Source organism: Liolophura sinensis, chromosome 1 (assembly GCF_032854445.1).
Source record: "Liolophura sinensis isolate JHLJ2023 chromosome 1, CUHK_Ljap_v2, whole genome shotgun sequence".
Taxonomy (NCBI): Eukaryota; Metazoa; Mollusca; class Polyplacophora; order Chitonida; family Chitonidae; genus Liolophura; species Liolophura sinensis.
In genome coordinates, this window is record NC_088295.1 from 43,943,275 (window position 1) to 43,955,442 (window position 12,168).

Sequence of the window (12,168 nt, forward strand, 5' to 3'; positions counted from 1 at the left end):
AGATAACCTTATATTTTCATGAAGTTTGTTGGGGATCACTGGTTTTAGTAAAATCCAAAAGTAGGCCAGGCCCCAGGATCATGAAGCGATCTTAGACTTCAGTTAAAATTTAAGTTATTAAAATTTGTATGTTCCTTTCCATTATTTCAGCTGAAATTTGCTTTAAAATAACTTACCAAAAATTTCAGTGGTGAGGCAATATTTTGATCTTGTTACGTAACACATCACAAATTTAATCTGATTTAAAATTTTGACTTAAGTCTAAAATCGCTTAGTGATGCCTGGGCCTGTAACAGAGAATGAGCCGAAGTTTATTAGTGGCTATATTAACAAACTGAAGCATGGAATTACCGCTGATATTATGAGCATACCAATACAGCATACACATTGACCTTGTGTTTGTGAAATTTGTGGACCTCATTTAGGAACATTTGTCGTTACTGGCAGATGGCTTGTGATTTATTATAAACATACTGGTCTCCTCCACCTTTGAAGTGAACTCCTCGTGCGTGAAATATTTTTGAATGCGGACCCCAGTTCTACCAGTCAGAGCATTAAGCCTGTACTGGAGATCAGAACTACTGCCACATGAAAAGATTCTTGAAACCATTTTTGGTTCTGGTTAGTAAAACTGGCCAAAATATATGATATATGTCTAAAACATACCGTGTATGCCTGGTCCCAGGATCACAAAGAAATCTTTGAATTAAGTTATATTTCAGATCACTTCAAAATCAATATTACTTACATAACAAGGTCAGAATAGTGTTGACAACATAAATTCTGTGTAAATCATTGTAAAACAATTTTCAGCTAAAATAACGGAAAGAAAAATACCAAGTTTAATCGTATAAATTTAGACTAAAGTGTAAGATTGCTTTGTGATCACAGGGCTTAGAGCCTCCAAAGTAAGCACATGTTGGTTGGAAAAGGAACGTCGCTACTATACTTTCTCCTTTTGTATAGACTGTATCTAGAAAGAAAACATTCATCATTAAATATTTGCTGACATCAAGCAATCATAAACAATTCATTGCATTGGGACAGACAGATAACATGCAGAACATATTCTGAAATCTCCACATAATAAGGCGTGCTTATCACCCTTGCAACAACTTATTAATTTGGGCATGGAACACCCTCTTTACTCTAATAGGTGTTATATTATAGGACAAATACAATCACAAACAGAGGTAATATCAGAAAGTTATCAGATAACAAGCTCTCTTTTTCAAGTCATAGTGTGGATTCAACCCTTTTCATGCTGAAAATTTCAATAACACGACATCAATGTACTTCAAGCATGAGCTTATAAGGGATTGGCAGGACTATGTTTAATAATGCAACTAAATGTAATGATGTAATTATATGCATTCACAGTCTACAGTAATAGCCTTGTTAAGCCGCAGCGAACATCTGTCTGATAATATAGTTCAGTCGAGGTGCGTGAGAACTGCTTGTTATATCTTCACTCAGATGAGTGAATTATAAAAATAATAAGAATAATATATATATATATATATATATATATATATATATATATATATATATATATATTTGTTGTTAGACTGATGTCCTTGAAGCCGAGCCGTGATATTTCGCAGTATGTTGATAAACACGGAAAGATGGAAAGAATTGCTACATGTAGCATTTAGTAATGTGCTCTCTTTTTAATAAGATGTAAACTCTACAGAATAAAGTGGGAATTATTTAGTAGTTCTGTCATAAAGTGCAATTTTTATCCATTCATGAAAGAGAAGAAAAGAAAACACTTCCTTTACAACACAGACCAGTAGGCCTATACTTTGCGTGGATATTAAGGGTGTTGGGTGTTATAGCTTGCTGAGCTCAGCATGTTCACACCATGGGATCAACCTGTCACTATGGACAAACTCTGATGTGGGTGAATGCCTATGTCATTAACCCAGTGTTCCAAGTGTGAAATATCTGACATCCCTCAAGCCATGGTTATATCAAGGCCTAAGGAGGATTTTCACCGCTGACAGCTGGTGTCCATGCTGTGACAGACATTCTACTGCCCAACACCTGTGGTGCTGAATATATCCTGATTATCACACACTAAGCATACATTTATAGGGCCTATATATAAATGCTTATCTCAGGAAGGAAGAATGGTTTGCAATAATCAATGTGAAGATCTTAGACTATACAGGCAGCACAATTTCATTCCCTGCAGGACATTTACCCATTTTACTTTACTTTGACATACCCCACCCTTCTACCTGCCTTCTCCATTTAGGAAATTTAGGGCCATGAAGTTCATCAGGTCCTATCGTTCAGTTTATCCTAAATATGGTATCATCAATCCAGATGCAGACTCGATCCCTTATAATTAGGAAAAAAAAACATTCTTCTGACTTCTGCATATGTGAAATTTATCTCATCAACCTTTACCGATCATTTTTTCTGACTTTTCGCGCATTGTTCAGTTAGGTTCCACCCTAAAGGCTAACTTAACAGGCTACTTGATTCCTTGTCTCAAAACTTTGGACAGTTAATTGGTGTGGGTAGTATTGAAAACAAATTTTATTTTTCATTGTCATTGCTGCCATCTTTTGTGATAATTTTTCGCCCTTTTCGACAATTTCTGACAAAAACATGAAATGATACGTTCGGATGCAGGGAGTAATATGACGTGCCGGACGGAAACTAAGAATGTACTGTGATGTGATTGGCCTATTGCAGCCAGTGCATGCTATAATATAGGACTAGATAAATTGCTTGCCACAACCATCTGATCTTTTCAAACAGCTTTGGTCATTTAGATTTTCCCATTTATTTCATAGTATTAATAACTGTATGATCACAGCACTAGATCCCAAAATTTTGGAAATAGCACTTCATAAGCCTTCGAAATGTTGGCTTTTAGGAATTAGGAATAAGACAAAATTTTTCAACAGGCAGCTGCAATCTGTTGGGGAATATTAAACAATGGAGTTGATGGAAAAGGTGATGTTTAACCCCCGTAAAAGCCAGAGTTTACCAAAACTGCCCGTGGCCGGCTTTCACTTCTCGGACACGCCCACCGTGAGGTGCCACCGGAAATGAGAATGTGCGCATGCGCGGCTCAATAGCCTGTTTACGGAGTCCGGAGAGCGAAGACTTGCAGGGATAAGCTCGATGAGCTGTAGACTTTCTCAGATAACACGCCTGCAGGAGTGAGGGTGAGTACTATCGTGTGGTAGAAACTTCCAGCGAAGTAGCAGATTACTGTGTTAGCGATGTTACTGTGGTGCCTAGCCTGTCTCTATCACTGAAACTGATTAGAAGCTGTTGTGTGCGTCTGCGACAGCGCCTCTCATTCAAAGTATCAATACGGTCACTGAATGCTTACATGTTTTCCTTCATTTGTTGCAGACAGTATTGCGGTAAGAAATCAATGCCACAAAATCCCATTTCATTGCAGCTAAATTTGGCCTTGAAAGTCCCATAGCTGATCTTAATTGTTTCAAACAAGATCTTACTACGTCTTTGTTGTGATAAGGTCACCTATGTATCTTTATTGTCTAGTGAATAGTGCATGTTGAAAGGTAGAAAAACTTAGGGTTAACCATGAAAAGTCTAGATCTGGCCCTAGAATTGTGCTACATGTAGTTGTAAAGGAGGTTTTCTTGAGCATTCATAACATTGCTATGCATTGAATGATTCACAATCTTTTAACCTATTGATAGACATTTTCATGTAGGATTGCCTGCTTTCTTTTGTGCTATTCATAAAAACACACAACTTACAAGTTTAAGTGGGTAATACATGTGCAGTTTATCTAGATCAATTTATGCTTTATATAAACAGATTTATTAAAAAGGTGACAGTGAGGAAAACCCAGAAATATAGTTCTGTTCTATGAATGGCCAAGTGGGGTTATCTGGGTTTATTTCAGCACCAGTGTCTTTAGTGAAGTTGAGAATATGGCAAGTTATGTATTGGGTTCATCGCACAGTGCGAGTTAATTGTAATAGTGGAAACAAAAGAGACTGAGTAGGTCATGCTGTGGACTATTTAGCTACTACATGTACTTGTAACTTCTATGAGGAGTCCACCACGATATAGCCGAGATATTACCGATGTGGCGTTAAGCCATAATCATTCATTCTATGAGGAGTGGAAGGAAAGTCTGCAAAGTTTTTAAGGAACTTTCAGTCAAGTGATCAGAAACATTTATCGCAGTTTTGGAAATTTTAGATTCAAATAGAAGTAAGTCTTGTGATGATGAATTTTTGTCCAGGTTTGGCAGAGACACATCTTGAGACGCAGTGAATTTGTTGCATCATTAACAGAATTTCACTGTGGCATTGCTGACAAAGTTGCATTTTTTTAGCCTTGATCTACCCACAGGTAGTAATTATTCTTAATTTTTTTTTTCAGCTGGAGTGGCTACCACAAGGGCCGGAGGTGCAGATTTTTATTTGTGACTGAGATTTTACCCTTGCCAAAATGACTGAACCCAAGGAAGAGGCCACTATTGATATGAACCTGCCTGTAGAGGAATTACTGATACCTGAAGAAGGTGAGGTCAAAAGAGTTAGTTCATTTTATTCCCTCAAATTACACTAAAGGCTGAAAAGGAAGTAGAGCTATGGTCAGAATTATTTCGTTCCCAGGAATCCAGAAATAAATGTGTACAGCAGAAATTCTTATAATACTTTGTTTATATGGCTATGATTAGATACATGCACTTGTATGTACGTGTGTGTACATATTCATGTCTGCCACTTTATTATCCCCTCGCTTTGACTGCTTGTGAGGCCTTCTTGACAATGAGTGGTTGATGGTGCTCGAGTGCCTGTTTGTGCATTCTCACATTCGGTTTTAAAGACCGTTTGCTTCTACAAATATGGTATGCATGTCTGTATGTCATTCTTGTGTGAGGAAAGGTTGTGAGTGACTTGGCAAAGGTTGGTGGTTTACCTTGGGTACTCAGTTTTCCTCCTCCACCCATTAAACTGACAGCCATTGTATTTTTTTTATATATATATATCGGGTGCGCATAAAAAATGGGTCGTACTTTGATGCTGCATTGCTCAATTATCCTTCGTTCAAACCCTTTCAAACTTTAGACATTCAGATGGCATGTTATTGTTAATATACTGACCAATTTTCAAGGTCATAGCTCGAGTAATCTGTACACAGGGTTAAAATGAAAATATAGCCTCAAAAACGCACGTCCCTGTGACCCACATTGCATCACGTGTCAGATGTCATGAGTAGAGCGCGCGCTGCACCTATTTGACACGCGTCAGTCAAGTGTCGTCTGGAAAAATTGTCTGGCTCTAGTGTCAGAGAAACCCTTCTGCCAGATAGGCACAAGTTTTGCTGAATCAAGACGGTTTTCTCTGCGGCGGACAAGGTTTTTGTGTTCCATGAACAGAAATTTGTTTGATTGTGGCTTAACATCCTCAGGAATCTTTCACTTGTACAGTGGCAGTCAGTTTATGGTTGGAAGAAACTGTAGTGTCTGGTGTAAACCACCAACCTTTGGCAAGGTAGTGACAAACTTCCCTACATGTGAGACTGCCATCATATCATTTTGTCACATGAAAAGTTCCAGGTCCTTTCCGTTTTTGTCCCTTTCTGCATATGATGTCTTCAGCTACTGGCATCCTGTGATGTTAATGAAGCAAATAATCTTTCAGCTAATAAGTACCCATATATAAATCAGTTTTAGCTTTGACTTTGAAAACTACGTGTACTTGGCAAGTGATGCATCTTATACTAGGTGATGATGTATATGTTATTCTTTGTGGAGTATGCTTCGGGGCAGAGTGTAATTGTTCTGAGATGCATGTATGTACTAGTATATGATATGATATTTTGTATGATATGGGATTTTAGGCAAACTGCCCAAGTTCACAATGTAGGCGTCACATGTATTTATACTCACATTGCTAGCAGTAGGCTAACATATTATAGTATAAATTGCTGACCAGTGCAAGATTATTACCTTTTATATATCTATACATACACATTAACATAATCCCTAAATGTCATGATAATCGAGCCAAAATAGTACGTGCATGTACATGTATACTTTGAACCTATATTTAGCAGTGAATAGTAACCACATACATTTATCTATGGAACTTTAATACACGTAGTTAGCTTCACTGGCTGACATGTAAATGGTGTTCTTGCTGCGGACGACTGGCCCTTTGTCAAACGGGTGTTCAAATCTGGATAACACTTTGGGCCTGCAGCCTTACGTCAGTAGGGCTGTCTGGTACCTATCAGGAGGGTGCAGATCTCCACCAGTGAACTTGACAAGTGATATTCATCTCGTACCTCACACTCATTGAGTATCACTTCTCTCAAGCTGACAATTCCTGACACTCTATCCTTCAGCATATATGGATAATATTATACAAGTGATCTATACATGTGTGTGGCAGCAACCTGCTGATGATTATGGGTTTCCTCGTGCTCTGCTCAGTTTCATCCCTCCAAAGTGCTGGCTGCCGTTGTAAAAGTGAAATATTCTTGAGCACCATGGGGCCTCCGTGACTCAGTTGGTTAGCTCGCTAGCGCTGCGAATCTCTCATGACCCAGGAATCTCTCACCAATGCGGTTGCTGTGAGTTCAAGCCCAGCTCATGCTGGCTTCCTCTCTGGCTGTATGTGGAAAAGTCTGACAGCAACCTGCAGATGGTTGTGTGTTTTCCCCGGGCTGTGACAGGTTTCCTCCCACCATAATGCTGGCCGCCGATGTATAAGTGCAATATTCTTGAGTACGGCGTAAAACACCAATCAAATAAATAAATTAATCAATATATTCTCGAGCACCTGGTAAAACACCAATAAATACATGTAGGTAGATGAGTTTACATATATATTTGTCTTGTGCATGAACATACATGTGTCTTGTATTGCATGTTATGCACTGTTACTTGAGAAAGCTGCATGCGCTGTAAACAGATCACTTGGAAAAGCCAGCTTCATGTATAATGGGTTTTCATTCAGCCATACAGGGACTGTCATTACACAGCATTAATTAGTGGAAGGTGGACAACAGCATTCCTTATATGACTTACTCATCCTTATGAAGGCAGTCCATAACACGCCCAACTAAACAGAACTACGCAAAGGAGTAATTCAGAGTAGCACATGTAGGTGGAGGGGGAGGAAGGAGTGTCAGGGACCTGCACTGTCATCCACACATATACTGTAACCTGCTTTCATTGTGTTACACACGTGCTTATCATATGGGTGTATTTCTCTATGTCTGTGTGTAAGAACAGTACTTTCACATGTTATAAGACTCAGCATTTTTATTTCGCATGTGTTAGAAGGCAAAGCCATTATTCATAAATACATAGTGGTGGCATTCCTGTAACATTTATAGTTTGTTTTTAAATCAGTGCACATGTATGATCAGAAAAGCAAGATAAAAAGCATTTACATAAATTGCCCCAAAGAACAAATGAACTATGTGAGTTGTTCTCATGCTTTTTTTTAAAAACATGTTATTAAAAAGTAATAAAGCAGTGAACTTGTGGATTTAAAAAAGTATAAACAATAATACAGATATATCATTAGGATTCAGTACTTGTAGTGCTTGGAGTTGTTACTATTTTGAATGGGGGGGAGGGGGGAGTGGGGGGGGGGGACAAGTACCTGAAAGGAAATCATGCATGTGAAGGTATCACATACAGTTGTATGGTTAAGCCTAGAAGTTGATCGTATAACAGATTGTCATATGTTCAATGTACAGTGTGTATAAATGTATGCACACTTGAGGTTATTTGGGTCAGTATGGGTTTAAGGAGCTATGGAGTAAACACTCAGCTTGACTTGGTGCAATTATGGTGTGTGCATGCAACTGTGTGGGACTAGTGATTGTGTATCTGTGAACTTTGCCAGGTACAGTATTAAAGTCAGACCTTGGTAGGGGAGATATATTATAGCTGATTATCCTGGCAAGATTGGAATAGTGTTCCAGAGCCCATCACACAAAGAGGGTGTAACTTACATGTTAGTTGTGTCAAACTTAACTGTCGTCATGAAACGTTCTACAGAGATATGTCACCATGGTACATGTCTGCAGTTACATTTGATGTAATATTACACCCTCTCCATAAAACAGGCTACAGAAGACTGGAAACGATCAAAATAGGATAAGCTGTTGACTGAAAACTTGCCAGTGTTACATTAATACTTATTTATTTGACTGTGGTGAGAATGACACATTATGTGCGTGGGCTGATTGTCCTATTTAAGATGAAATAAAGCAGTCAGAATGATACAGATGTTATACAGTGCAACTTAAGAGTTAAGTTACAACTTATTAATTATCTAGAAAGGCTTACAAGGGTTATATATGTTGGCTCATATACTTTCAGCAGTTTATAAATGCATCAGCAGCATAAATAATGTTGGCCTACTGTGCCTTCTTGCTGTTCTGATGAACTGTCACCTTAGATTTAATACAAAACACAGAAGTGGTATTTTGTTGCAATTTTGAAGCCAGCATATTGTTTAACTTTAAACATTTTTCCAGTTACACATTTACAGTTTATTTTTAGGCTTTTAACTAAGTATTTTGAGTTGGGCTCAGAAATGTTTCACTCATTTGAGGACAAAATTGGTTGTAGTTATATAAAAACTTCATATGCAGCTTCATAACATTACCTTGGCTCACCCAGTCTTAATGTAATCCTGGTAATGCTTTCTTTAATTGTCTATAAGTTCTCTTGACAGGATGATAATCACCTTTATGTAATATTCACATGTACATGTGTGTGCATGTAAACAACAACAACAGCAGGAATGTCTTAATACTGTGCATGTATAGTATACAGGACAGCCTCATGTGCTCTAGTATATGCTTAATGTACCTGTATTAAATGAATTCTTTTTGTTTCTCAAAGCTGTCATAATGTTATACCCAGCTAAGTGGCTCTGATAACTTAGTACTATTTATTGCAGGGCATAATTGCTTAGTTAATTGATTTTTATGGCCTTCGGGAATATTTGGTGCATCTTGACTTGCATTAATCAGTATGTATTAGTGTATTCATGGGTTACGTAATCTACATGTATTATCTTCTCATCAAAGTATCTCAAAAACAAATTGAATAATACGGCTCAAATTTGTCTCTCATATTTTTACTATTGTTATGATCTACATATTTTTTGAAGGACATTGCACTTTTTATTTATTTATTTTTTATCTTGTCTTTTAGCATATTTTACTGGTTTTGGCCTTTATCAGTTTTCTTCTGATATAAATTAATGTTAACTTACACAGTTAGCAGGTCGATTACAGCATTTAGTTTGTTTTCATTTTGTGTTTTTAAATGCAGAAAAGTTAATGTGAAGTTCCAATTAAGTTCTGATTACATGTTTCCAGCTCTATTAGTTTCTTTTTTTTCTATTTTATTTTAATATTTTGATTTTTTAAGATGCTGTACTATAGCTTTTCCACATTTGGTGATTTTCAAACTCAGTGAAAGTTAATATCGTATTGATTGTGCATGTAATCAATATATTTTTAAGAATTACTGATGTATGGAACAAAATAGTTCACTTTTAGGTTGGGATGCCTTGCGTAGTGTATTGTTTGCTTTGTTGACTAGTGTTTGTTTTGGATTCATCAGATTTGACATCACAGTTGTTCCCAGTAGTGTAAATTAGAATGCATGATTCATTGCCGCATTTACTTAGCAGAATTAATCTCATTTTGATTTAATATGTTTTTGGTATTGTGTCTAGCAATCATGAGTATGTACATTGTGCATGGTAAGTTCTGTTTATCTAGTGTGTGCAAGTCCGTTGTTTATCTTTTCCCCACAGTTGAAATCTAACCAAGTGTGACACATAATGCTTGCATGAGAGCTGATGTCCACCGCTGAAATCACAGCTCGAATCGGCTTCTCTTGCGGTTGACGCAAATTAAAATCAGACCGTTCAGTCAAGGGAATAGTCGTCATGAATAAGCAACCTGTAGAGGGAATTCGCATTCATGATCTGCGGGATATTGAAGCCAACTCTTCCTCAAAGCGTAAGCCATTCTGGATTCGGGTGTTACTGCTTTTATACTCGCTTATTAACACTGCACGACGCCATCATTACTAATAAAACATATGCACACACCTCTTCCTGATTACTCCAGAAGCCTCTCACCAATGTGGTTGCTGGGAGTTCAAGTCCAGCTCATGCTAGCTTCCTCTCTGGCCGTAAGTGGGAAGGTCTTTATGCAACCTGCTGATGGTCGTGGTTTTCCTCCAGGCTCTGCCCGGTTTCCTCCCACCATAATGCTGGCCGCCATTATATAAGTGAAATATTCTTGAGTACGGCGTACAACACCAATTAAATAAATAAGCAAATCTTTCTGATTACAACGCTGTTGTTGGGAGACAAGTCTGCCTACTGTGATGCGTGCTGGATGAAGTTTGTTACCTACTGATAGATAGGCTGTAACATACATGCATAAACTAAGGGAACGAAGCGATCTTAGACGTCATTCAAAATTTCAAATCAGTTGTTATTTCTTATGAAACAATGTCAAAATATTTCTTAACAACATAAATTCTGGGTAAGCTGTTGTAAAAGAAATTTTAGCTAAAATAACGGAAAGGAACACACTAAGTCTAAGATGGTTTTGTGATCCTGAGGCCTGATTGATATAGGGTGTTTAATAATTGTAAGCCAGATCACTATAGTATGGCTTTTATTGACTGAAGACATAGGATTACCAATTCTTCATGTGAAAAGAAGCTAAAACGTCCGAAAGTTTTTTCACCAAAATTTCTGAAAGAATATATACAGATGTGTGCAATAACAGCTCAACACAAAAAAATGGGGGAACTTACTTAGAACAGTGTTAATATATGACAGAGAAACTGAACTCATTGTCTGCATCCTATCATTAGGGTATCTGACTGGTGTGGTGTGGATAGATTCTCTAACCCTTAGACTCCTCTGTTGAATTAGGCCAAAATAGCACAGAAAATGGTGTTAACCCCAAACTTTGTTAAATCCTTTTAGACCCTTTCAGACATAGTGGAAACTTCATCGTAGTGTAATTTGTGCCTGCACGCAGTAACAAAAGACGACTGATGGAATTATCCATAATACACACCAAAATAATAAAAAAAAGAGAACAAAATACAGTAATTGCTCTTTGACAGTATTCCATATTAAAGGGTGTGCATTTTGCAGTTACATGCTCACATAGCTAGGATAGTGTGTAGTGACCCTGTGTGATCATTTCTCCGCCTTTTAACTTTGTTTTGCTTGAATTTGGTCTTGTGATGCAGATTGTATGCTGGGTACATTGATTGTTTCCCTTTTACCAGCTCAGACAAAGCAATACTGTTATTTATACCTTAATAAAAAACATGTAAATTCATACAGCATGTGAATATCAAATATTCTTGCATAAGCTCCCTGACCAGTGTCACCACCCTCACACTGTTCTCTGGCTTATCGAATGCAATGCTATCCCCCGTAACTCATTTCATTATTCCCAATACCTCTTTTGTAGCCTTTTTTACCATTCCCATAACTTGTTCACATCTCCCAAACTTGTTCCATAGCCAATTTCACCATTCCCGCATACCTGTTTCTTTTGGCAATAGTCGATTTCACTATTTCCAAAAACCTATTTCATAACTAATTTCACCATTCCCAAACTATATTCCATCACCAGTTTTGCTATTCCCAAAACCTACTCCATAGCGAAGTCCTCATTCTCAAAGCCAGTTCCCCAAACATGTTCATAGTAAATTTCACCTTTCTCATAACCTATTCCATAGTCAATTTTACCATTCCCAAACCCTGTTCCATACAGCCAGTTTTACCATTCACAAAGTCCTGTTCCATTTAACCAATTTTACCATTCCCAAACCCTGTTCCATATAGCCAGTTTTTACCATTCACAAAACCCTATTCCATTTAACCAATTTTACCATTCCCAAACCCTGTTCCATATAGCCACTTTTACCATTCACAAAACCCTGTTCCATTTAACCAATTTTACCATTCCCAAACCCTGTTCCATATAGCCAGTTTTACCATTCACAAAACCCTGTTCCATTTAACCAATTTTACCATTCCCAAACCCTGTTCCATATAGCCAGTTTTACCATTCACAAAACCCTGTTCCATTTAACCAATTTTACCATTCACAAAACCCTGTTCCATTTAACCAATT

The 12,168-nt window shown here is 37.6% G+C and overlaps 1 protein-coding gene across 4 annotated transcripts in view; it reads left to right on the forward strand.

Annotated features, from left to right (window-relative positions):
• Positions 1-2,940: 2,940 nt before the first annotated feature.
• Positions 2,941-12,168, forward strand: part of LOC135466486 (anoctamin-1-like) — a 42,186-nt gene continuing 32,958 nt past the window's right edge. For 3 of the 4 annotated variants that reach the window (XM_064744018.1, XM_064744042.1, XM_064744050.1), the window contains exons 1-2: positions 2,941-3,185; positions 4,387-4,528. In XM_064744018.1, coding sequence (XP_064600088.1) covers positions 4,456-4,528 — 73 coding nt within the window. In that variant the 5' untranslated portion in view covers positions 2,941-3,185; positions 4,387-4,455. Of the gene's footprint in view, positions 3,186-4,386; positions 4,529-9,806; positions 10,015-12,168 lie in introns of those variants that run through there. The other variant, XM_064744027.1, reaches the window with a different exon arrangement.